Source organism: Onychostoma macrolepis, chromosome 24, assembly GCF_012432095.1.
Source record: "Onychostoma macrolepis isolate SWU-2019 chromosome 24, ASM1243209v1, whole genome shotgun sequence".
NCBI lineage: Eukaryota > Metazoa > Chordata > Actinopteri > Cypriniformes > Cyprinidae > Onychostoma > Onychostoma macrolepis.
The window spans coordinates 3,452,461-3,475,673 of NC_081178.1; the positions used below are offsets into that span (position 1 = coordinate 3,452,461).

General features: G+C 37.0%; 1 protein-coding gene across 1 annotated transcript in view; it reads left to right on the forward strand.

Moving 5' to 3' along the window:
• The window catches only part of LOC131533808 (SH3 and multiple ankyrin repeat domains protein 1), a 53,167-nt gene that overhangs the window by 25,938 nt on the left and 4,016 nt on the right, over window positions 1-23,213 (forward strand). Inside the window, exons 13-25 of the mRNA XM_058766262.1 lie at window positions 3,325-3,443; window positions 3,530-3,643; window positions 4,250-4,328; window positions 12,654-12,736; window positions 12,835-12,959; window positions 15,447-15,582; window positions 15,684-15,764; window positions 16,989-17,015; window positions 17,255-17,314; window positions 17,487-17,602; window positions 18,313-18,436; window positions 18,544-18,791; window positions 20,178-22,876. Coding sequence (XP_058622245.1) covers window positions 3,325-3,443; window positions 3,530-3,643; window positions 4,250-4,328; window positions 12,654-12,736; window positions 12,835-12,959; window positions 15,447-15,582; window positions 15,684-15,764; window positions 16,989-17,015; window positions 17,255-17,314; window positions 17,487-17,602; window positions 18,313-18,436; window positions 18,544-18,791; window positions 20,178-22,876 — 4,011 coding nt within the window. The remainder of the gene's footprint in view (window positions 1-3,324; window positions 3,444-3,529; window positions 3,644-4,249; window positions 4,329-12,653; window positions 12,737-12,834; window positions 12,960-15,446; window positions 15,583-15,683; window positions 15,765-16,988; window positions 17,016-17,254; window positions 17,315-17,486; window positions 17,603-18,312; window positions 18,437-18,543; window positions 18,792-20,177; window positions 22,877-23,213) is intronic.

Below are 23,213 nucleotides of genomic sequence, written 5' to 3' on the forward strand. Positions count from 1 at the left end.
AATAAATTAATAAAACAAATGCATAAATAATAAAAAAATGATAATTACATATTTAAATTAAAAATTTAAATGTTAAAGAGAATAAAATCAATAAACAATAATAAAATGAGATTTAAAATAAAATAAATTTAATTAGAAAAATTTAAAATAAATAAAAATGATATTGAAATAATATGATTATATAGATAAATAATACAGCTGAAAGTGCAATAATATAGGGAGTATATTACTAATGCTATTACTGTTACTAATTCTATTAATTATGCTAATAAAAGAACAAATAATGTATAAGAAACTCAATATTTAAAAAATATATTTCACTATCATAGTTTTCTATTTTGAATTTACATTTTTTATTTTAATTTTAGTTTAGTTAATTTGTAGTCATTTTGTTTTGTGCTTTTGTCATTTTTATTATTTTTTGTTTAGATTGAATTTATTCTTGTTTCAGTTTTAGTTCAGTTTTAGCTTCTATTTGTTTCAAGTTAACAGTTTTAGTGCTTCAGCTTATAGTTATTTAAGTTAATTGCCAAAGTAACATTTCTCATTTTCATTTAAAGTTTTTTTTAATGGAATAATTATTTTTAATTTTATTAAGCTTTATTTAAATGAATGAATTAGACATTGTAATTCTTTACACGAGAGACTTTCTAGTAAACTTATTTATCTATAATTGTAGCGCTTTGTCTCTTTCCTGGAAAAGCTGCAGTATTGTGGTAAATTTTCGAAGCGCCGCTGGTTTAGTTACTTGATGATGACAAACAGCACAGATCTTCCTGACGGGGAAGAACAGTTCAGGCTGTGCTGCAGAATCAATCAGCAGCTCTCAGCAGGCCGAACCAGAGCAGCTCCTGCCATGATGAGCTGCTTTTTAAGCCAAGTTCAAACTGATGGAAATGAGAATCACCTTAGGGTATCGTAAAGTAATAAATGAATTTCCCAGGATGCCTCTGGGTTGGAATTACGTTTGTTTTCTTTCAATTTACACTGTCGTTTGATATCAGTGTTGGTAAACTTCCCTTTGGTGAGCAAACAATCTCAGCCTGTCAGGAACTTTTTCGGGTCAAATTTTACACCAAAATCAAAAGAAAATGATATGTTGCTTTAAGCAAATTAAGATTTCTTTTTTTTTTTTTTTTCTGAGTTGAAACATTAAATAATGTTTAAACATTATGTAATATAAAATAATGTAACATCAATAAATTCAGTTATTTAACAACACATGTTTGCGGTTCTCAGATGTTGGTTAATGGTCACATGACATGCATGTAAACAAATAGTGTTTTATCTTAATTGTTTTCATTTTAGAAGTATGTATTTTAATTTTACATTTTTATAATTTTTAATATCTGTTATATTGCTTTTAATTTAATTTAATTAAAATTTTCTGTTGTATTGCCTTTAATTAATTGAATTCTAAAGAAGCAAACAACAAAAAACACTGTATTATAGTAATATAGTAAATTTAATTTAATAAAAAAAAAAAATATATATATATATATATTTCAGCTGAAAATAGGTTTAATTTTTATTTTTTGTATTTTTTTTTAAATTATATTTTAGGCAAAATCTTTTTCTTTCTTTTTCTTTCTTTTTCTTTTGGGGCAAAATGTGAGCTAGACGTTTTGTTTTGAGATCCTTCATACACTCTCAGAAATAAAGATACAAAAGCTGTCACTGGGGCAGTGCCTTTTCAAAAGGTACACTTTTGTACCTAAAGGGTCTATTTTGGTACCTTAAAGGTACACATCAGTACTTAAAGTGTACGTATTTGAACCTAATAGTTACAAAAGTGTACCTTTTGAAAAGGTACCGCCCCAGTGACGGCTTTTGTACCTTTATTTCTGAGAATGTACTGTATTTTAGCTTATAGTGTTTGAGACGGTTTCACTTCACATTAGCTGTTCAGTAGTGCGTGAACATCAGGGGGACTTTACAGCAAAACCACTTGCACTGATAACCAAAAATATATCAGTGATTAAATGGACAAATTTCAAGTGTAAATACTCGTTTAGATCCTTACCTCTATCATTGTGGTGTTTTTGTATGTTAAACTGTCAGCGTTGATTTCTGTTGCTCTCTTATGGTACATTACAGAAGCTCTGACTCACTATTTTGCACGTCGTGATTTGCTCTGTTCGGCTGCTGGCCAAAGCGCCACTGCCATACTGAGTTAATTCTTACTCAGTGGCTTAGAAACAAACACTTTCTGCTGTGTACAAGAATCAATCATCATAAAACATTCGCTCTATGGCATCTATACAGTAGTACATTTGAAGTTTATTCAGACAAGAAGTAGATTTTTAAACCTTTGCTTTTCCGCTTGGTCCAGCCAGTCTTGAAATTTTGGTAACATCCTTGAAATAATGATTTTGTATGAGGGTTTGGTCCCACGGTGTTCAATAATGGATGAGATCCAAATACTAAGGAGTTATTACAATCACATTCCTGCACCAAATCCTTGGAAACTTACCCTATTAAACAAAGCCGAGCCAACATTATTCATTGGCACTAACGCACAAAGTCGCCCGCCTACACTATTTTTTATTACTTTGGATGGAATACAACTTTTTGCCTGTATGTTCACATTAGTGTATTCTGTATTCTTCTGTCTGTCCCAGTGTTATTTGAGTATTATGTATTTGTTTTTTTATATATTTATTGACATTTTAAATGAGCTTTTCTACAGTTTAAATTAAATTTATTATGAGTTCTTGTCATTTTTATTAGTTTTTGTAACATTTCTGTATAGCTTTAATTGATATTTATTTCAGTATTAGTTTTAGAATTTTTAATAGTAGTTTAAGATCGTTATGTTTAGTCATTTTCTTTACGTTCTATATGTTCAGTATTTCTTTATACTTCTATTTAGCTTTCTGTTATATTTATTTCAGTTTTAGTTGTAGTTATTTTAGTCCTTCAGCTTAAAACATTTATTTCCATTGCTAAAATCTTAATTTGTTATGCATTTTTCTCATTTTCATTAGTTTTTGTAATATTTCTGTGTAGCTTTAATTTATTTCAGTATTAGTTTTAGAAATTTTAGTAGTAGTTTAAGATTTAGTCATTTTCAGTATATTTTTAATTTCTGTGTAGTTTTAGTAGAAGTTTAAGACAGTTGTATTTTTTGTCACTTTTTTCTATATAGGTTTAATTTATATTGAATAACTAAAATAAATAAAAGTAAGTTTTAAGTTTTGAATCTAATATTTATTTAATTTTATTTCAGCTTTATTTTCGATCACTGAAAATGACTCTTAATAGGTTTATTTTAGCAAACAGTAACAGCACGGGGCGGTCTGTGTGTTTTTGTGTCTGTTGCAGAGGAGGTCAGAGGAAACGTCTCTACAGCGCTGTTCCGGGTCGCGTGTTTGTGGCGACGCGTTCTCACTCCGCTCACGGTGAGCGCGAAATCAGCCTCAGCAAAGGGGACAAGGTCAAAGGTCAGAAGTCTTTTTATGCCATTCTCTTCAATTTAATATAAACATTTGAATATTTAAGGTTTATTAAAGCTGTCAAACACTCTCAGTGTTGAGTGTAGGTGAAGGGGGATTCTGGGAAGGAACAGTAAAGGGCCGCACAGGCTGGTTTCCTGCTGACTGCGTAGAAGAGGTGCTGCCCCAAAACCAGGAACAGCAAACAGGTACTGCATACAAATCACACCTCAGCTCTCCGTAATATCTCAGCTGTGTCTCTTAGATAACAACGAGATACAGCACAAATAAATTAGCCTTTATTTAAGTCCTTTGATCGTTCAAAAATAAATGTGTAAAGCCCAAGTCTCTGGTTTTACAGGTTTGTACCGGTTGACAGCTCTTATAAAAGCGAATGTTTTCCTTAAGGCATCTGATCATTTTTGACAATAGAAGGAATAGGAGAAATATCTGAATTGATACTTGAAATACAGTGTAACTGAGAATCCAGTTCTCCTGATCTATGAAAGATGTGGACTTCTGTTCTACCTAAATGAAGCTATATGTAATAACTGTCAACAAACTGTAATCCTAAAACACAATGGTGAATCATTTCATTTCTTTATGAATCCTTTATGGGTCTTTTCTCTTTTTTGAGGATGTCCCCAAGAGCTTTTGCCTGTGGTGATTTGACTACTCACATAATCTTCATGCGCACAGCACACGAATATGCAAAATCACATCAATTTGAATACATCACACTTCCACTTACACAGATATACACGCCTACATGTGCTAACAGTCGGACTGTGTGTGTGTGTGTGTGTGTGTTTCAGAGAGCCGCAGTGAGAAGGCGAAGAGGAAGTTGTTTCGTCATTACACAGTAGGAACGTATGACGGTCTTGAAGTGCCCAGGTGGGAACAGTATGGAATCTGAATCCAATTGTTCAAATTTTAAAAACAATTGAATATTTAAATTTAAAAATGTAAACATTTATCTATTTAATTTATATAATCTGTTCATTTAAATGTTATTTAAAATTGTTCTATATTTAATGAACAATTTAATTAAATTTTTAATGACGCATTTATATGTACACACACATACACTTATATATTATACAATATAAATGTTTGGGGTTGATGTGTTTTTTATGTTTTTAAGGCTACATTTTATGCAGTTATATTGTAAAATATTATAACAATTTAAAATAACTGTTTTCTATTTGAATATATTTTAAAATATAATTTATTTCTGTGATGCAATGCTGAATTTTCAGCATCATTACTCCAGTGTTCAGTGTCACATGATCCTTCAGAAATCATTCTAATATGCTGATTTGCTGCTCAAGAAACATTTCTGATTATTATCCATGTTGATAAAAGTTGTGCTGCTTCATATATTTGTGTAAACCATGATAAATATTTTTTCCAGGATTTTTTGATGAATAGAAAGTTCAAAAGAACTGCATTTATTTGAAATAAAAAAATCATTTGTAACATTATAAATGTAATTACTGTCACTTTTGATCAATTTAATATCTGCATCTTTGCTAAAAGTAATAATAATAATAATAAAAAAAATCTTAGTGCCCCCAAACTATTAGTTAATATTCCATAATTTCTAAAAGGTACTGTAAAAATAACTTCCAACTCTCTATGATAATATAATATATATGTTAAAAACTGAACTAAAATCATGTTAAACCTAAAGTGGTGTCACAGTTGTGCCGTGCTTCTATATTACAAATGGCTTTTCTAGCTTGGTTGTGTGATAAAGTGTGTGAGTAAGTATAAATTAAACTGTACATGTTGATCCAGTGAAATCTATTGATGGGTTTTGGTCAAATGGATTCACCACAAAAAAGATTAGCGGCTGCTGGCAGGTGCAAAACGCGAGTCTCTGCCTCCACTAGACGGGTATGCAAATGTCACAGCCACTTTCAAAAAATTACACAACAATGTTTGGATCTGTGGCTCTCATGTGGAATATTAACACATGCGGTGTGAGCCGCTGCTGTCTCTCTGCTGCCGCTCTCTTGTCTCTGATCTGTCTCTCTCTCACGCACCGGGCATCAGCTGAAACGGCTCGGTTTGCCGTGGATATGTATAATTGTGTGCATACGTTGTGTTGTGTGTTTGTGCATGTATGCATGGGTGTGGGTGTGTGTGTGTGTGTGTGTGTGTGTCCGTGCACATATAAGCTGTCTTGATCATCTGTTGCCATGCAGGCCGAGTGTGTGCGGTGAACACCAGTATCCGCTCGCATCTCTCACCCACTCATCAAAATCCCACAATTTATCGCCGGTTCTGTATGAAAGGAATAGATCGCCCAAAAAATGAAAATTCTGTCATTATTAAGTCACCCTTGTGTAATTCCAAACCTCAAGCTGTTATTGTTTTATTATTTTTGAAGAATCTAAAAGATTTTTTAAGAAAGATTTTTCAATGTTTTTAAAAGAAGTCTCTTCTGCTCACCGAGGCTGCATATCTTTGATCAAAAATAACAATAAAAGAGTAAAAAAAAGTGAAATATTATTGCAATTGAAAATAACTGTTTTCTATGTGAATATCTGTTAAAATGTCATTTATTTCTGTGATGCAATGCTGTATTTTCAGCATCATTACACCAGTATTCAGTGTCACATGATCCTTCAGAAATCATTTTAATGTGCTAAATTTGCTGCTCAAGAAACATTTCTGATTATTATCAATGTTGAAAACGGTTCTTCGTAATTTTGTGGAAACCATGATAAAGATTTTTTTAAGAATAGAAAGTTTAAAAGAACTGTATTTATTTGAAATGTATATCTTTTGTAACATTATAAATGTCTTTTGATCAATGTAATGCGTCCTTACTGATTAATTTCTTTGAAAGATTGCAGCACAGATGTGCTGTGCTACTTTTAAAGACTTTTATGGTGTGTTACGGCTCTTTTTATCAGCATCAAAAATAGACTGTAACCCAGAGCTGTCAAGGCCAGAAAAGCACCATCATAAAAGCAGTTGAGTCATTATATTACTATATTCTTGCTGCATGTTCTTGTGGCATCCAAGAAAAGGCTTTTGGCATCATTGACACTAAACCTGTTGCTTTAGGAAAAATGATCAATGCTTAACCATTTAAATTAAGCATTCCAACAGCACAAACAGTAGATCGTTACTGTTTAATTATTAGGGAATGCAGGCATTTTTATATAAAATGTGTACCTTTAGTCACTTTGAATAAAAGCATCCGTCAAATGCATAAATGTAAATGTTAAATTTTGGTCGGCTCATCATGCAAAGCTATAGTATTGACTTTTTTAATGGTGGTTTTTGGCTCTTTTTGTCTACAACAAAAATAGACTGAACCCATTGTCAGTGTCAGTGACGTCAAACCTGCCATGATAGGAAAAATTATCAATTCATATGAAGCATTCTTGTAGCTCAAACAATAAAAAAATATATTTGTTATGAAATGGGTTCCATTCCCAGGCAATGCATGTATTTTTATAAAAAAGATGTACCTTGAGTGCAATATTAGTCACTTTGGATGAAAGTGTCTGCCAAATGCATAAATAAATATAAATGTTGAAGTTCTGTCTTCTTCTCATGCAAAGCTATCAGAAGACTTCACGAGGCCACAGTATATTCCATTTGAGATATTTTTATGGTGTTTCTGGCCCTTTTTGTCTACAACAAAGACTGTAACCAGAAACCAGAAGCTATCAAGAGGTTTCTTTCATCATCACTGACATCAAACCTGCCATGATAGAAAAAATGATGAATTAAAATGAAGAATTTCTGTAGCTCATACAATAGAGCATGATGTTTGCAATGCAATTCAATTCCCAGGCAATGCATGCAATGCAATTTCAGTCTGCTCCTGATGCAACACTGTCGTGTGACTTCAGGAGGCCACAAAACCAGTCATAAGGGTCAATTTGTGAAGTTGAATAAATAAAGTTTCCATTGATGTATGGTTTGTTAGGATAGGACAATATTTGGCCGAAATACAACTATTTGAAAATCTGAGTGTGCAAAAAAAAAAAAAATTCTAAATATTAAGAAAATCACCTTTAAAGTTGTCTAAATGTCGTTCTTAGAAATGCATATTACTAATAAAAAATTAAGTGGGGAAATTTACAAAACATCTTCATGGAACATATACTAAATATCCTAATGATTATTGGCATAAAAGAAAAATTGATCATTTTGACCATTTTGACCCATTGCTACAAATATACCTGTGCTACTTATGACTGGTTTTGTGCTCCAGGGTCACATATGTAATTTGAGATAATTTTATGCTGTTTTTGGCCCTTTATGTCTGCAACAAAAACTGTAACCAGAAACCAGAAGCTTGCAAGAAATTACTTTTGGCATCACTGCCATCAAACCTGTTGCAATAGGAAAATTTATCAATTAAAATTGAGCATTCCTGTAGCATGACGTTTGCAATGAAATGGGTTCGATTTCCAGGCAATGCATGCATTTCTACTTAAAATATGTACCGTTAATGCAATGCAAGGCACTTTGGATAAAAGCGTCTGCCAACTGCATGAATGCAAATGCTACATTTCTGTCTGCACTTCATGAGTTCAGTAGGCCACATTACTGTATGTCATTTACGGAGCTTGACTATAGCAGCTCACTGTATGCTTTCATTATATGGAACAGAGCAGCATGAACGTTCAGCTAAACATCTCCTTTCACGTTCCACGTTAGAAAGAGAATCGCACAGGTTTGAAACGAGCACAGGATTCTGGTGTTCGAGTGAACTATTCCTTTAAAGCATGTTTCTCTCCCACACTCGTTTCTTTCGTTCTCTCCCTCCTCTTTTTTTCACACAACCCCTCCTCGTTCTGTCTCTCTCTGAATGTCGCAGTGACTGAATGTGAGCTCTGTTAAACCCTCCCTTTCTCTCTCTCTCTCTCTCTCCCTCCTCCTCCCTCGTTCTCAAGCGTGTAGGGTCTCGCTTTGCTCGGTGTCTCTCTCTCTCTCGCTCTCTCTCTCTCTCTCTCTCTCTCCTCCTCTCCTCCTCTGGCTGTGCGCGCGCTGAGAGACGAGGGGCCGGAGAGGAGGAGGAGGACTCCGAGGAGGGGGGGACATGGCAATGGGGGGATACGGAGAGAAAGACCTGTCTCTCCCTCTCTCCCTCTCATCCTCATGGCCCTCGCTCGGTCCCCAGAACCGCAGCGTCTGGTTCATTTACAGGTATCGGCTGCTCCGTTCTTTTATTGTCGCTGCGGAGAGAGAGAGAGAGAGCGAGAGAGAGCGAGAGAGGCAGATGGATGCTCTGAAGAGGTAGCAGACAGACTGTTAAGCAGAATCAATGTTTTCATATACAGTGTATATCATCTGTATGTGTGTGTGCGTGTGTGTACAGTTTATCGTAAATCAGATCCCTCTCTCTCTTACAGTGTGTGTGTGTGTGTATATATGTGTCTATACGTGTGTATTTGAGTCGTGAATGTGGCTGTCATTGTACATACGGCGGCGACACGTTAGAAAACATTTTTTTGCTGTGTGTGTTAGTGTTGTAAATGAGTTCATGTGACATGTATGTGTGTTTTTGAGTCATTGAAAGGGTATGAGTCACTATGGGTGTATGTATGTGTGTGTGAAACACACAGTACATCATAGAAAGTTGAGATGCTGCGGGGTTGATCAAATACGGCATGAACGTGTGTGAGTCTTGCTGGCGTATCGTCATTTATGCATCACTATCATTCCCGCTGTCATTCCTGCACAGATGCGATATGTAATGCCGTTGAGAACGGCATCTAAGTAGGAAAATGCTGCTGCCGGTTTGGATTAAAATTTGAGACGGATCAACTTCTAGAAAATGGGCAAACTTGTCATGTGAGGATTTTGTAATGATATCATAATTGCAATAAAAAAGGAAAGCGTTCAGCTCAAGATAAAGGTGTTAAATTACAATCTTCTTCAGTGGCGAAAACTGAACTTACTTTGGTTTTCCATTGCTGATAATCTGAATATTAATTTGTTTGCATGTTGTAATTCTCACAAATATGGCATCAGTACGTTTTCTTACATTTTTAAGTTTTCTTTTGTAGTAGGTTTTGAGTTGAGTTCATTTAAAATGAGCTTTATAGAAGTCTGTTAGTTAAGTAAGTATGTGATACCACAATATTGTATAGTGATGCATTTGTGATGTGAAACAGATGAAGTGTATATGTGATCGCATTTGTGCGTTTAAACAGTTGGCTGCTATTTGTCATTTATACCTCACAATATTTTATTCCAACACAGATGCGATGTGTTGATGCTGTTAAAAGTAGGAAAATGCTGCTGTTGGGTTGGTTTAAAATTTGAGATGGATCAGCTTCTAGAGAATGGGTGAACTTGTCATGTGAGGATTTTGTAAATGAAAACTTCAGAAAAAAAAAACAAATGTTTAGCTGAAGTTAAAGGTATTAAATAGTAATCTTCTTTAGTTACAGAAATTGAACTTGTTTTAGTTTTCCATCACTGCTAATCTGAGTATTAATATTTTAACGTGTTGTGATGTTCCTGGATTGATCAAATGTTGCAGAAATATGTGCTAAATTTGACTAAACCTATCAGATTTCGCTATTCTGCAATTGTAAATGTTTTCTATTGTGATAGGCATTTGGTTTGGGTTCATCATAAGTGTTTTCTAATTCGTTTTATGTAAGTCTATTAATCTATTAAAAGAAATCTGCATTTGTATTTGGTTGGAGAAATTCAGATTTTGTTCATTGTAAAATTGTAAACATTTTTCATTTGTAGGAGGGTTTTGCTATTTAGCTCATAATTAGCTATATAACTAGTATAAAGTATAATCTATAGTGATGTATAGATTACTTACAAATTGTAATGGTTACAAATTACATGGTGAAAATTGTATTCAGTAATGTAATCTAGATGACTAATTTTAGGTATTGTATTCTGACTACTTTTGGATTACTTTTAGATTACTTTTGACCTAACTTGTTTATAGATTTGAAGTTTGAATTTGAGTTATTGTTATAAAAAGCACAGAGAAATAATATATATTCCATTCTTTGTTATCAACATCAAGAAATGCATTGAACATTACATTACTCCAGGGTTTCCCAAACTGGGGCAAATGAAATAGCTGCAGATGGTTTATGAGTAGATGAAAAAATGATATCTAATTAAATCATAGAAATGTAAAATTAAAAAGAATAATACATAATCCATAAAAAGTAACTGTAATCTGATTATAAGCATTTTAAAATGTAATATAAATTTATTATGTAATCCAGATTACATGTAATCAGTTACTACCCAGTACTGTTAGTTGAAAATAATTTGGTGTCACGTTTACAATTTTCACTCAGATATTGCTAGTAAATTTAACAAATAAGAACTAAGAAGTGGCAAGTAACACATTGAATGAAACGTGGCATTTTGAAGTAGAAAAACTTATGTAGTGTTTCAATACTCTACAATACTCTGTTAACAACTTTGAAAAAATAATTTTAAACAGAGTATAATGATGCATATGCATGCATTTAAACGGATGGTTGCTCGGTCCAGACGTATCATCATTATGCATCACAATATTTTCCCTGTTTTCCCTTTGTTGTTAGATAACGTTAAACCCTGTGCTTGCCAATTCTGTGGGTCGTCGGTATTTCTGTGCTGTTTCCATGATGGATCTCCAGGATCATGGGGAACTTATCAGTATGACCGTGGAAGAAAACAAGGACTGCAGTATCACAACTGATTCAGTTCATAAAAAAAGAGACATAATAAAGTCCTTGTTTTGTAGATTTAGTGAATTAAGAACCATTTTAGTCAACATAGGCTGATGTAAAGCTCATTTTTGCACCCGAAGTTTTGGATTACATGATAAAGGTTGTGTACATGTTATCAACAAATGTTCTTAAAATGACTTTACTGGTGCAGGCTTATGCTCGACTTGCATTAAGCAAACTGCCAATTTTAACATTTCCTCAACCAAAACATATTTAGAATCTGAATGTCTTGCAGTTAATCTGTGTGTCAATTCTTTAGCAAGTTACTAAGTACTGGCCTTACATTGTGCCTGCCATTGTGGCGTTTGTGTTTCAAGCATCATACTTTGCATTGATATCGCAGTCAGAGCATATGTTCATAATAAGAGCTGAGCTGATAAAACACAATGCTAGGCCGTAACTGTCATTGTCTTTGCACTGAACTAGCTGCACACGTCTACAAACCCCCATATACGCTCACCATGGTAACCATAGTGTCTGCTAAAATACCATAGTTACTACAATTGCTACCGTAAACCCAACATAAATGACATTTCAGAATCATTTCTGTTTTTGAGCTTCAGCTAGTAGCTGTGTTTTGGAACATGGTAGCACATTTCTGATTGGTCCAAGCTGGCCATTAGTTTATGAAATCCAGATATGACCTGGTTTACTAGTTACAGTTTTACATAAATCTTAACCACTTCAAACTATAGCTCTTTTGCTGCTGGTCCAAGATGACTACCGGCCCAAAATGGCAAGAAATTGTCTGCCATGTTCCAAAACAGCTAGATTTTCCAGTGGATTCAGTGGAGTGTTGTTTTATACAATTTTTTTTTTTTAATGGTTGTAGATTAACTATAACTTTTTTGTTAATGTTTTTATTAATTAATTTTTATTTATATATTTGTTGGTTTTTATTTTTTGTTTCTGATTTTAAGTACTAGTAAATTAGTACTTAAATTTACACTAAATCAAAATTAGCAATGTTTCCTTGCCAAATAACTGAATTAAAAAAAATATATATAAAAGTTGACATTTTTTTCTCATTTTGATGATTTTAAAAAATGATTTTAGATTTAATTAACAATAATAACCCTGATTCAGGTTGATATTCTCAAATGACAAGTAATTTCTTAATTATGAATCTAGGTTGATAAAACAAGCTTAAAAATTTAGCAAATTTTTGTTGTTTGTATAATTGTTTTTTTTTTTTTTTTTTGTAATTTTTATTTTTATTTTCCACTTTTATTTTACATTATTATTAAATAATTCATATGTCTATATATTTTACATCATGTTAAACTAAATGAAAATGAGAAATGTTGCCTTGGCAACTAACTGAATAAAGTTAGTGAACTGAATAAAGTTAGTGAAATAATTGTATTTATTTATTCACATAGTTTCAGTTAACCACAATATTTCTGATCCAAACTTGATCCCTTTAGAGGAACTTCTGCGTATCTGTGAGTCTTTCACATGAATTCCTGTCTTTTCTCTCTGGCAGTGACTACATCATAAAAGAGAAAACTGTACTTCTGCAGAAAAAAGACAATGAAGGCTTTGGTTTTGTACTCCGAGGGGCCAAAGGTGAGTGATGGACATCAGCGAGCTCTTTTCTGGTTTGATAACCGAGCGCAGCATGACATAGACGGATCACGTCTGTGATTGTGATCTGTGATCTCTAGCCCAGACTCCCGTGGAGGAGTTCAGCCCGACTCCAGCCTTCCCCGCTCTGCAGTACCTCGAGTCTGTCGACGAGGGGGGCGTCGCGTGGCGGTCCGGCCTGCGGATGGGGGACTTCCTGATCGAGGTTAGCCCAGACGTCGACTCCTTTGATGCAACCATGTTTTAGACTCTTAACAAACCATTAAAACAAGTTTTTATTAGATAGAGAGCCATTGAAAGTTATAGCAGACCGAATGCTGCATCGCTGCAAAAGCCAAAACTAGTTTAGCAGTATAGTCTCCAGTCTGTGAGGTGTTGAACAAATCTTAACACCTACACGGAGGTGATAAACTTCACTGTGATACTTGTGTTACCTACTTTAATTTGATTCTGGAAGAGAAGATGACGTGGATCTTGTGTTCTCTGTATATGCCATCTTGACTACGTGGTATTGAAAAAAAATATTTTTATTGATGCATCTCCAGACGCACCGCCCTGAATCGTGTTGAATCATTTTGAATCAAGTCTTATGAGAATGCTTAAGACGCCCACTTTTGTTTCTCTCTCTTTCTTTAAACTGCAAATCAAATTTCCATTCTTATATAATTGTTAAATATAGTTTTATTTAAAAAAACAAAACAAAAACAATCTTCATTAATCTTTCTCAAAGTCAATTGAATTTAAACATTTTGTAGAAATAGAACATTTAGAATATATACGTTCAAAAGTTAAGGGTTGGTAAGATTTTTTATATGTTTTTGGAAAGTCTCTTCTGCTCATTTGATTAAAAATACAGTTAAAACAGTAATATTGTGAAATATTATTACGTTTCAAAATAACTGTTTTCTATGTGAATATACAGTGGGGCAAAAAAGTATTTAGTCAGCCACCAATAGTGCAAGTTCTCCCACTTAAAAAGATGAGAGAGGCCTGTAATTTTCATCATAGGTGTCACCTATGAAAATCACATTGTAGGATTTTTAAAGAATTAATTGGTAAATTAAACAGTCCAACTCCAAACTCCACCATGGCCAAGACCAAAGAGCTGTCAAAGGACACCAGAAACAAAATTGTAGACCTGCACCAGGCTGGGAAGACTGAATCTGCAATAGGTAAGCAGCTTGGTGTGAAGAAATCAACTGTGGGAGCAATTATTAGAAAATGGAAGACATACAAGACCACTGATAATCTCCCTCGATCTGGGGCTCCACGCAAGATCTCACCCGTGGGGTCAAAATGATCACAAGAACTGTGAGCAAAATCCCAGAACCACACGGGGACCTAGTGAATGACCTGCAGAGAGCTGGGACCAAAGTAACAAAGGCCTCAAATCCTGCAGTGCCAGACGTGTCCCCCTGCTTAAGCCAGTACATGTCCGGCCCGTCTGGAGTTTGCTAGAGAGCATTTGGATGATCCAGAAGAGGATTGGGAGAATGTCATATGGTCAGATGAAACCAAAATACAACTTTTTGGTAAAAATTCAACTTGTCGTGTTTGGAGGAGAAAGAATGCTGAGTTGCATCCAAAGAACACCATACCTACTGTGAAGCATGGGGGTGGAAACATCATGCTTTGGGGCTGTTTTTCTGCAAAGGGACCAGGACGACTGATCCGTGTAAACGAAAGAATGAATGGAGTCATGTATCGTGAGATTTTGAGTGAAAACCTCCTTCCATCAGCAAGGGCATTGAAGATGAAACGTGGCTGGGTCTTTCAGCATGACAATGATCCCAAACACACCGCCCGGGCAACGAAGGAGTGGCTTCATAAGAAGCATTTCAAGGTCCTGGAGTGGCCTAGCCAGTCTCCAGATCTCAACCCCATCGAAAATCTTTGGAGTCCGTGTTGCCCAGCGACAGCCCCAAAACATTACTGCTCTAGAGGAGATCTGCATGGAGGAATGGGCCAAAATACCAGCAACAGTGTGTGAAAACCTTGTGAAGACTTACAGAAAACGTTTGACCTCTGTTATTGCCAACAAAGGGTATATAACAAAGTATTGAGATGAAATTTTGTTATTGACCAAATACTTATTTTCCGCCATAATTTGCAAATAAATTTTTAAAAAATCCTACAATATGATTTTCTGGATTTTTTTCTCATTTTGTCTCTCATAGTTGAGGTATACCTATGATGAAAATTACAGGCCTCTCTCATCTTTTTAAGTGGGAGAACTTGCACAATTGGTGGCTGACTAAATACTTTTTTGCCCCATTGTATAGTAAAATATAATTTATTCCTGTGATCAAAGCTGAATTTTCAGCATCATTGCTCCAATCTTCAGTGTCACATGATCCTCCAGAAATCATTCTAATATGCTGATTTGCTGCTCAAGAAACATTTCTGATTATTATCAGTGTTGAAAACAGTTATGCTGCTATATATTATTATATGTGTGATACATTTTACAGGCTTTTTTGAACAGAAAGTTCAAAAGAACAGCATTTGTTTGAAATGGAATCTTTTGTAACATTGAAAGTGTCTTTTCTGTCACTTTTGATCAATGTAAAGCATCCTTGCTGAATAAAAGTATTCATTTCTTTAAAAATAAAAAGTACTGACCCCAAACTTTTGAACGGTTATATTTATTACAATGTATCTTAAGTTACTATTGATGGCTGTATTTTCACAGGTGAATGGAATCAATGTAGTGAAGGTGGGTCACAGGCAGGTGGTGAACATGATTCGCCAGGGCGGGAACAGTCTGATGGTGAAGGTCGTCATGGTAGCGCGAAATCCTGAGATGGAGGAAGTGCCTAAGAAGAAAGGTCAGCGAGCGTTTTTACTGTGGATTTGTCTGTGGGAGTATGAATGAATGGCATTGCAGGCAGTTTTTGATTTGATTTAACAGCACTCTCTCTCACTTTAGTTCCCCAGCAGAGCAAACGGTTGACCCCTCCAGCTATAGCTCTGCGCTCCAAATCCATGACTTCAGAATTGGAGGAGATGGGTACAGTCTTACAAACACATAATATACACACATGTAATGCATGTTAGTCTATAAAGCATTTACTGCTGTCCTAAAACTCTCAAATCATGCATTCAGTTGTCATTTTGACTAATAATTTGTTTTTTTGTCTTTCTCTCTTCTTTGCACACAGTGGAGAAAGGTGTGTCATTTTATATTATTCATATAATTTTTTTAAATAATTTAAATGATAACAATAATAGTATAATTATTTATATTATTTTAGAATGAATCTCACAAAAACTATTCAGGATAAGTTGCATATATATACAGTATATATATATATATGTGTGTGTGTGTGTGTGTTTATTTATTTATTCATTCAATTTATTGTCATTTTATGAGAATTGAGCACATTTGTCAGATGTTTTACTTTTTTTCCTCACATTGACTTTTCCATGCTATTCTCATCAGTGCCTCTCATTAATAAGAATCTAATATAGTACAGTTCTTTTTTCTTTTTAACTTTTTTTTTTACATTTTTTATACGGTATTTGTATTTCACAACCATAATGAATAAATACTACTTTAAAATGCAAAAACAAAACAAAACAAAAAAAATGTCCTAAAACAGGCCTCATTTTCATTAAGCAAAAAATGATTTCTTGTTTCTTCTGTTTTAGGAGTAAAATATATCTTTTCTTAAAAAGGTTTTATGAAATGAACTGTTTAATCTTATCAAAATATTGAATAGCGTTTAATGCATTCTTTTAGATTAGTCTTCTCATATAAAATGTTACAAGGTTATTAATGTCATTCATTAGTTTCATTATTTATATAATATGTTAATATGTAATAATATTCATATGAATTTATATAATATATTTATATAATATTTATATAGTTTCATTAGTTATCGGTCAGTATCAGTCTAGATTTTAAATAATAAACAACTGTATGTGGCTTACATGTATTAGTTCTGAAATTTGTTTCTTGTCAACGACAGTGAAAACATGTTATAATGTTTGTTGGCTGTCAGTTTTTGTCTTAGTTTGTTACCATGACAACTGAAAGAAGACTGCAAACTTGAGAAAAATCCTTGCTGTGTATTGACAGTGTTGGTACTGTTGCAAGGGAATAATTTGAAATGATAAAAAAACTAAACTAAACTAAATATGAAATGTTACATTGTCCCCATAGTGTCCAGTTAAACATGCACTTATAAAACGTTAATGCATATTTAATGTTACTCACTTACTTTTACAGCTGCCTCACCATGGAAAAAGAAACCAGGTGACTTTGTTTTGTTTTGTTTTTGCATTTAAGAGTATGTGAATGTCAGAGTTCAAATGTGTACGGGTGATGAAATATGTATTATGACTTTAAGAGCAATAGATGAAATCCCAAATGTTTCTCTGGCATGTGTGTTTGCTCTTTGTAAGCTTTTATTAGGATCATTATGGTCAGATACACGTGAAGCTGTCTGTGTATTTGTGTGTTAATTTTTCGCATGTGTTTTTCTCTATGCTCAGATCACACAGAGAGCTCTCAAGCGCCAGAAAAGAAGAAGAGCGTCTATCAAATGGCCCTTAGTAAGAAACCCTTCCTTTGCATTTATTATATTTCATCACACATTTGAATCTCACATTTAATGTAAATTATTATATGCACATGGTTTCACCTCCAGTCTAAATAAAAAGACTAAAGGCAAAAAATAGGTTTTCATGATTTATTGCATATTCGTTTTCTCTTTTCATTTTCCAGACAAGCTGGACGAGATTCTAGCCGCTGCTCAGCAGACAATTAGCACATCAGACTCTCAGGGTCACAGAGGTCATGGGGGCAAGAAGGAACGAAACAAGGGCTTTAACGCTAATGAGGTAACATCTCTGTTTCATTATCTCTGTTCTGATTAACAGCGTTTCGACAGTGTTGAGGAAGCTACTTTTGAAGTCAAGTTACTCATAATTTAAACTACAGTCAGTATGATGTCTTTTGTCATTTATCATCAGCATAAACTTTAATAAGCATCTTAAAAAACAACAGCACGAACAGCAGCATGAAGCTAAATATTTCGGCGTAAAAAAAAAAAAAAAAATGCAGCACAGAGACTTGAATCGGTGAAATGTTCAGAACAAAACAGTTCATTTTCACACATGAGAGAGAAGTATGGGAGAGATTGTTTGATTATTGCATCAGCTCGCTCAGCTGTATAGATGTGTGCACAATAGCGTGTGACATTAAAAGCCACTGTTGTAATAAAAAGTAGCTACAAAAATGCTTGAAAAGAGTTACATACACAGCTTTGAAAAAGCAGTTTTGGGGGAGTAAAAGGGTTCTTTGTAGTATGTTGCTTCGTATGTCCACTTGCATTTGCTAGCCTTATCTTAGCTGTTACACAGTCATGGTAGTAAAGCTTTTCACCTGGTAATAAGTGCAAGAGTGACACCACTTCTGTGCTGCAGGTGCTGAAAAAAGTACATTTACAGGCAGTTATTATGTGCAAATAGAGTTGTAAGATTGTCTGATGTAGAACCATCGTTCAATGTGCTAAATATTCCATCCCTTCAGTCTTTTCCCTTTTTTACAGCAAACTCTTGAACAATCAGGTGTTGGCATGATGTCGTCAGGGTCTGGGTATGGTTATAACCAAGCCCAGTTTTCATCAGGCCATTCAACTCAGCGTGCTATGATGATGCGTCAGAAATCCATGGGTGGGTTTAAATGCAACAGGTGTTGAATCCATCTCTTTTCAGTCCAGTTGCATCGTAATTCTAGGTGCAGTTTATGTAACTGTGTTCTGCATGTCTTCTGTCCAAAGGAGTGACCGAGGAGGAGAGGGTACATCTCCATCCTCCTACTATGAAGCTGTCTCGAAGTCTTTCTGTGCCTGGACCCGAGGACATCCCCCCTCCGCCCGACACCTCAGCGCCTGAGCCGCCCCTGTCTGCCGGCGGCCACACAGACAGGAGAGCGGCACCAACACATTTTTATGCTGTCCCTCCTCTGCCTCCATCGCACCACCTGCCTCATAGCCAGACACAGCACAGGGTCCCGCCCAACCGCAGGGTAAGAGCTTGATAGCGCTGGTCAAAGACTTCAAGAAGTGGCATTGGTCATATTCTTTCTTGTCTGTTCCTGGACGTATACAGCCACAATAAAATTATTAAAGGGATTAAAGGGATGCTATTCTTTCATTTTTAGACCACAAAAGAACATTTTTTAAAGAATGTCCCGCACGCTCATCCATATAATGGCAGTGGATAGCGCTCAGCATCAAGCTTTTTTAAAAAAGATGCAAAAGTATCACAGAATGGTCCCAGGTGACACATGCCATATATTTCAAGTGTTCGGGGGGTATACAGTATGATAAGGTTTGGTGAAAAACAAACTGAAAAATGACTGCATGTTCATGAGACTATTAGCGCAGCAGTTCACTCCGACTTGCCCAGAAAAAATACAAGTTATGAAAAATCAATGTTAATAAAAATGTGTCATGAAAAAAACAATGCCAAGAAATCCCCAAAATAGTATCTGTATACTTTCTTAACTGAGTTGAATATCTCTGGACCAGAACTCCGGTTGTCATGGCAGTCAAAATGATGGTTGACAGATGAATGCGATAACTTGTTGCAACGAGCACAACAGATACATTTGCCTTAGAGAAGAAAGTACATGGAGCACATCGTGTTTTTATTAATCTTGATATTTCACAACTTTTGTGCTTTTCCTGGGTGAGTCGGAGCAAACTGCTGTCTCATGAAAACACAGTCGTGCACAGAGACCAATGACCAAGGTCATGATTTTTGTTAAACAAAATATTAAATTTACCAAAACCTATTGTACACCCACAGAGCACATGGAATATACAGCACATTAAAGGTGCTGTATGTAGGATTTTGACTCTACTAAAGCATAAAAATACCATAATATGTTTGCAGATATTTAAGAAACATGCTAAGTTAACATACTTGTTTATCTGAAAAACAATGCTACAGTCAGCTATTCTCCTTTGAAAATGTGCATTCTGGCCCGGAATGTTTGTGTTTGTTATGGTTTGTGAAACCCGCCCACTGCCAGTTTACCCAATTGTATTTCGGCACCCCGGTTCGCCAGTTGGCGGAGAACACAGCGTATTTAATTTCATTCATCGTCATATGCGCTCGTTTCTGTTGGTGTCGTTAATCTGGCAACCTGCGTGTGCGTCAAGTCTGAGGAAGAGGGGTCGGGTGAAAAAAAACGTCTCCAATATTTTGAATTTGGACCGCAATACCTAGTTCAACCGCTAGGTGTCAATCCTACATACAGCACCTTTAAATGTTTTTAAAAAAAAATCACCTTTTGTGGTCCAAAAAAGAAAGTGCATACAGAATTAGAGCAACACAAGGGTGAGTAAATTAGGTGAATTTTTAGGTGAACTGTCCCTTTAAAACGTTGAAATATTGTGTTTCACAGGCTGAAACTGATACCAGCAAGATGGGAGGAGCAAGAATGGGTGGCCTGAGGCGTGGCTATAGCAATGCCACGCCTCCATCTGATGTGGGCCCCAAACAGTCCACCGCACAGCGGAACCAAGCGCCAGCGGTGGCCAAGATTGCAGGTCGGCAAGGTGGGAAGGGGCTTTTGGTGAAGCAGCGCAAGGTGGAGGAGACTGGAAAGTTGGAAAAAAGTTCAATTTCAATCCCAACGATTATTGTGAAAGCGCCATCTACCAGCAGCTCTGGGCACAGCAGCCGGGCGAGCAGTGAGGATACAGAACCGTCTCCTGAAAATAATGAAGAGCAGGAAGAGGCAAAGCCTCAAAACCCAATTGTGGCACCTACACCCGCTCCACCTCAACCACCTAGTCTCCCATCAAAACTGGAAACACTGGGCAAGAGCACAGCACAGTGGGAGCGCGAACGCTTCCGTGACTCCCGTCGGAGAAGCGCCTCCTTTTACTACTCCTCTGAGGAGGACATGTTGGATGAGCAGGAGTCTGCTCAGACTTCATTGGAGGCCCACACCTCTGCTCGATTGCGCCCTTCTAAGTCTATCGATGAGGGATTGATCTCCGGCGATGCCTTAAGCATGCCGCCTGCGTTTGGGTTGCCTCAGTACGCATCAGCTACACCTCATCAAGCCACTACCTTCATCCACCCATTGACGGGGAAAGTTCTAGACCCAACAAGCCCACTTGGACTCGCACTGGCGGCTCGTGAGCGGGCGCTGAAAGATGACCGGCGAACCCGTAAAGAGGAACGCCACTTCGGTCGGCAGCTGTCCAGCACCGGAGCATTTCCTTCCACCGTTTCCTCTCCAAACCAAAAACCTGTTCCTCCGTTCTACATCTACCAATCACACACCTCTCTCTACCTTAGTGGTGCCTCTCCAACAACAAGTGGGCCAGTCCCACAAAGTCGCCCCCAGTCCCCTCGGATGCTTCGCTTAAGTGGTGGTGGAACAGGGAGCTTGGAATGGAGCGAACAGAATATTGTGGATCGAGAGGAAAGAGGGGCACCAAAGGTGCGGTTTACAGATAACCAAGCCAGTCAGCACCAGTCTCACCTTCAGGACAGAGACAACAGAGCCAATCAGTACCACACTTACATGCGGGACCGAGAAAGGGAAGGGCACAAGAGGATACCGCCCAAGCCTCCTCCCCGCAGGCCTTCTTTTATAGGCAAGGAGAATGAACTCGGCACGGCTGACAAAAGTCCCACTGGTAATTCCCAGGACGACAGAGGAGGACAGAAGGCGGGAGAAAGTGGGATGGAAAAGGAGGGAGAGAAGGATGCAAAGAGATCGCAAAATCTAGGGGTTGGTGGGGGTGGCGATGTGATGGTGCTTCCACCTCCTGCTCTATCTGTGGATGTGGATGATGAGTTTGTGTTTGCAGAGCCCCTACCTCCCCCTATACAGTTTGCAAACGGAATAGAAATAGACACCCATGGAACAACAGAATATAATCAACAACAACAACAGAAGGAGCTGTCAGGATCTCAGCCACTCAAGGAGCAACAGTCTCTGCAAATGCTGTCCAAACCCCCGCAAGATGCCATGTCCCTACCAGACAACACGCAAGCTGACTCACAGCAGACACCCGTCCATCCTTCTGCTGTGGTGCATCCATACCTTTTCCCACCATCTCCTCTAATCCCCCCTCCACAGCTGTGTCCCAAAATACCTCCCGCAAACCCGCCCCAGTCGCAACCCTCAAGCTATTCCCAGCACCCAAACACCAGCCAACCCCAACCTTTACCCTCGCCACAAGCAGGAGACTCTGCCACTTCTAGTCTTACATCTTACGACAGTGAGGTGGCCAATCTGACCCAGTCAGCTCTCTCCCCGTCCCTTCCTTCTCCTCAGATATTCCCTTCATCAAGTTCACCTTCTGCCCCAACCTCCTCATCTGACCCTATGTCGTTGCATCGGCCTCTCCCGCTTTTCTACCCGCAGCAAGGCCACGCTAACATTTCTATGTCATATTCCACTGTGGCTGCAACTGCGGCTGTAATGACTGTCACCACAACAATGCCTTTGGAAAATACATCAGTTATCGCAGGTGACCGACTTCCTCCGGCACTTAAGGGCCGTGATTGGTCGGAGGCTGTGGTCGATTCTGGGATTGAGGAACTGGATAGTCACAGCAGCAGTGACCACCACATGGAAAACTTTGGCGAAAGAAGAGAACAAGAAGGAGGCAGAGAGAAGGAGAGGGGAGGAAGACGGAGAGAAAGCATGGAGAGTGGGATAGTAGGGGATGGATTCAAAGGAGACCGAAGAGTGTCCCTGGATTCGACTCTTTCTCACCCTGATAAATTAGCTCAAAAAACACACAAACCGCACATGCATAAATCCAAACCTCCAAACCCGCCACTTGCAAACATGCACACTCAGAATATGTCAAAATATCACATTCACACAGAAAATGGACGAACCGGACCACCGCTACAGCGGCAGGCTAGTACCGCTCCTAACATGTACAGGTCAAGGGAAGAGGAAGAGCTGGAACAGGGAAGAGGAGGCGATGCTGCAGTGAAGATGCCGACATTTATGGATCGTCGTCTGAACTCTCCTCTCTCCAACGTTAAGGCCAGCATCATAAATGAACTCAGCAGTAAACTACAACAGCTTGGTGGCTGGCAGGGTCAGGCACCACCGCCAAATCATAGGTGAGATGTCTTGTGAAATCAAAAAGACACTCATGTTCTTTCTGATATACAGTAAAGTTGCAAGAAAACGTTTGTGAACCCTTTAAGAATTACATAGATTTCTGCATTCATTACGTGGTCTGATGTACAGTTATATATTGACTATATACCTTTTTCCTTCAACTGTATCTCAAATGGAGTGTAGGTATAAAAAAAAAAGTTATATATCCAGTATATATAAAATAATCCAGTTTTTGTTTGAGTCTGACAACAGCCAGTGCTCCACACAGAGATCTGATCTGATCATCATCATCATCATCCAGTCTGTCTGGAATGACATGAAGAAACAGAACAAACT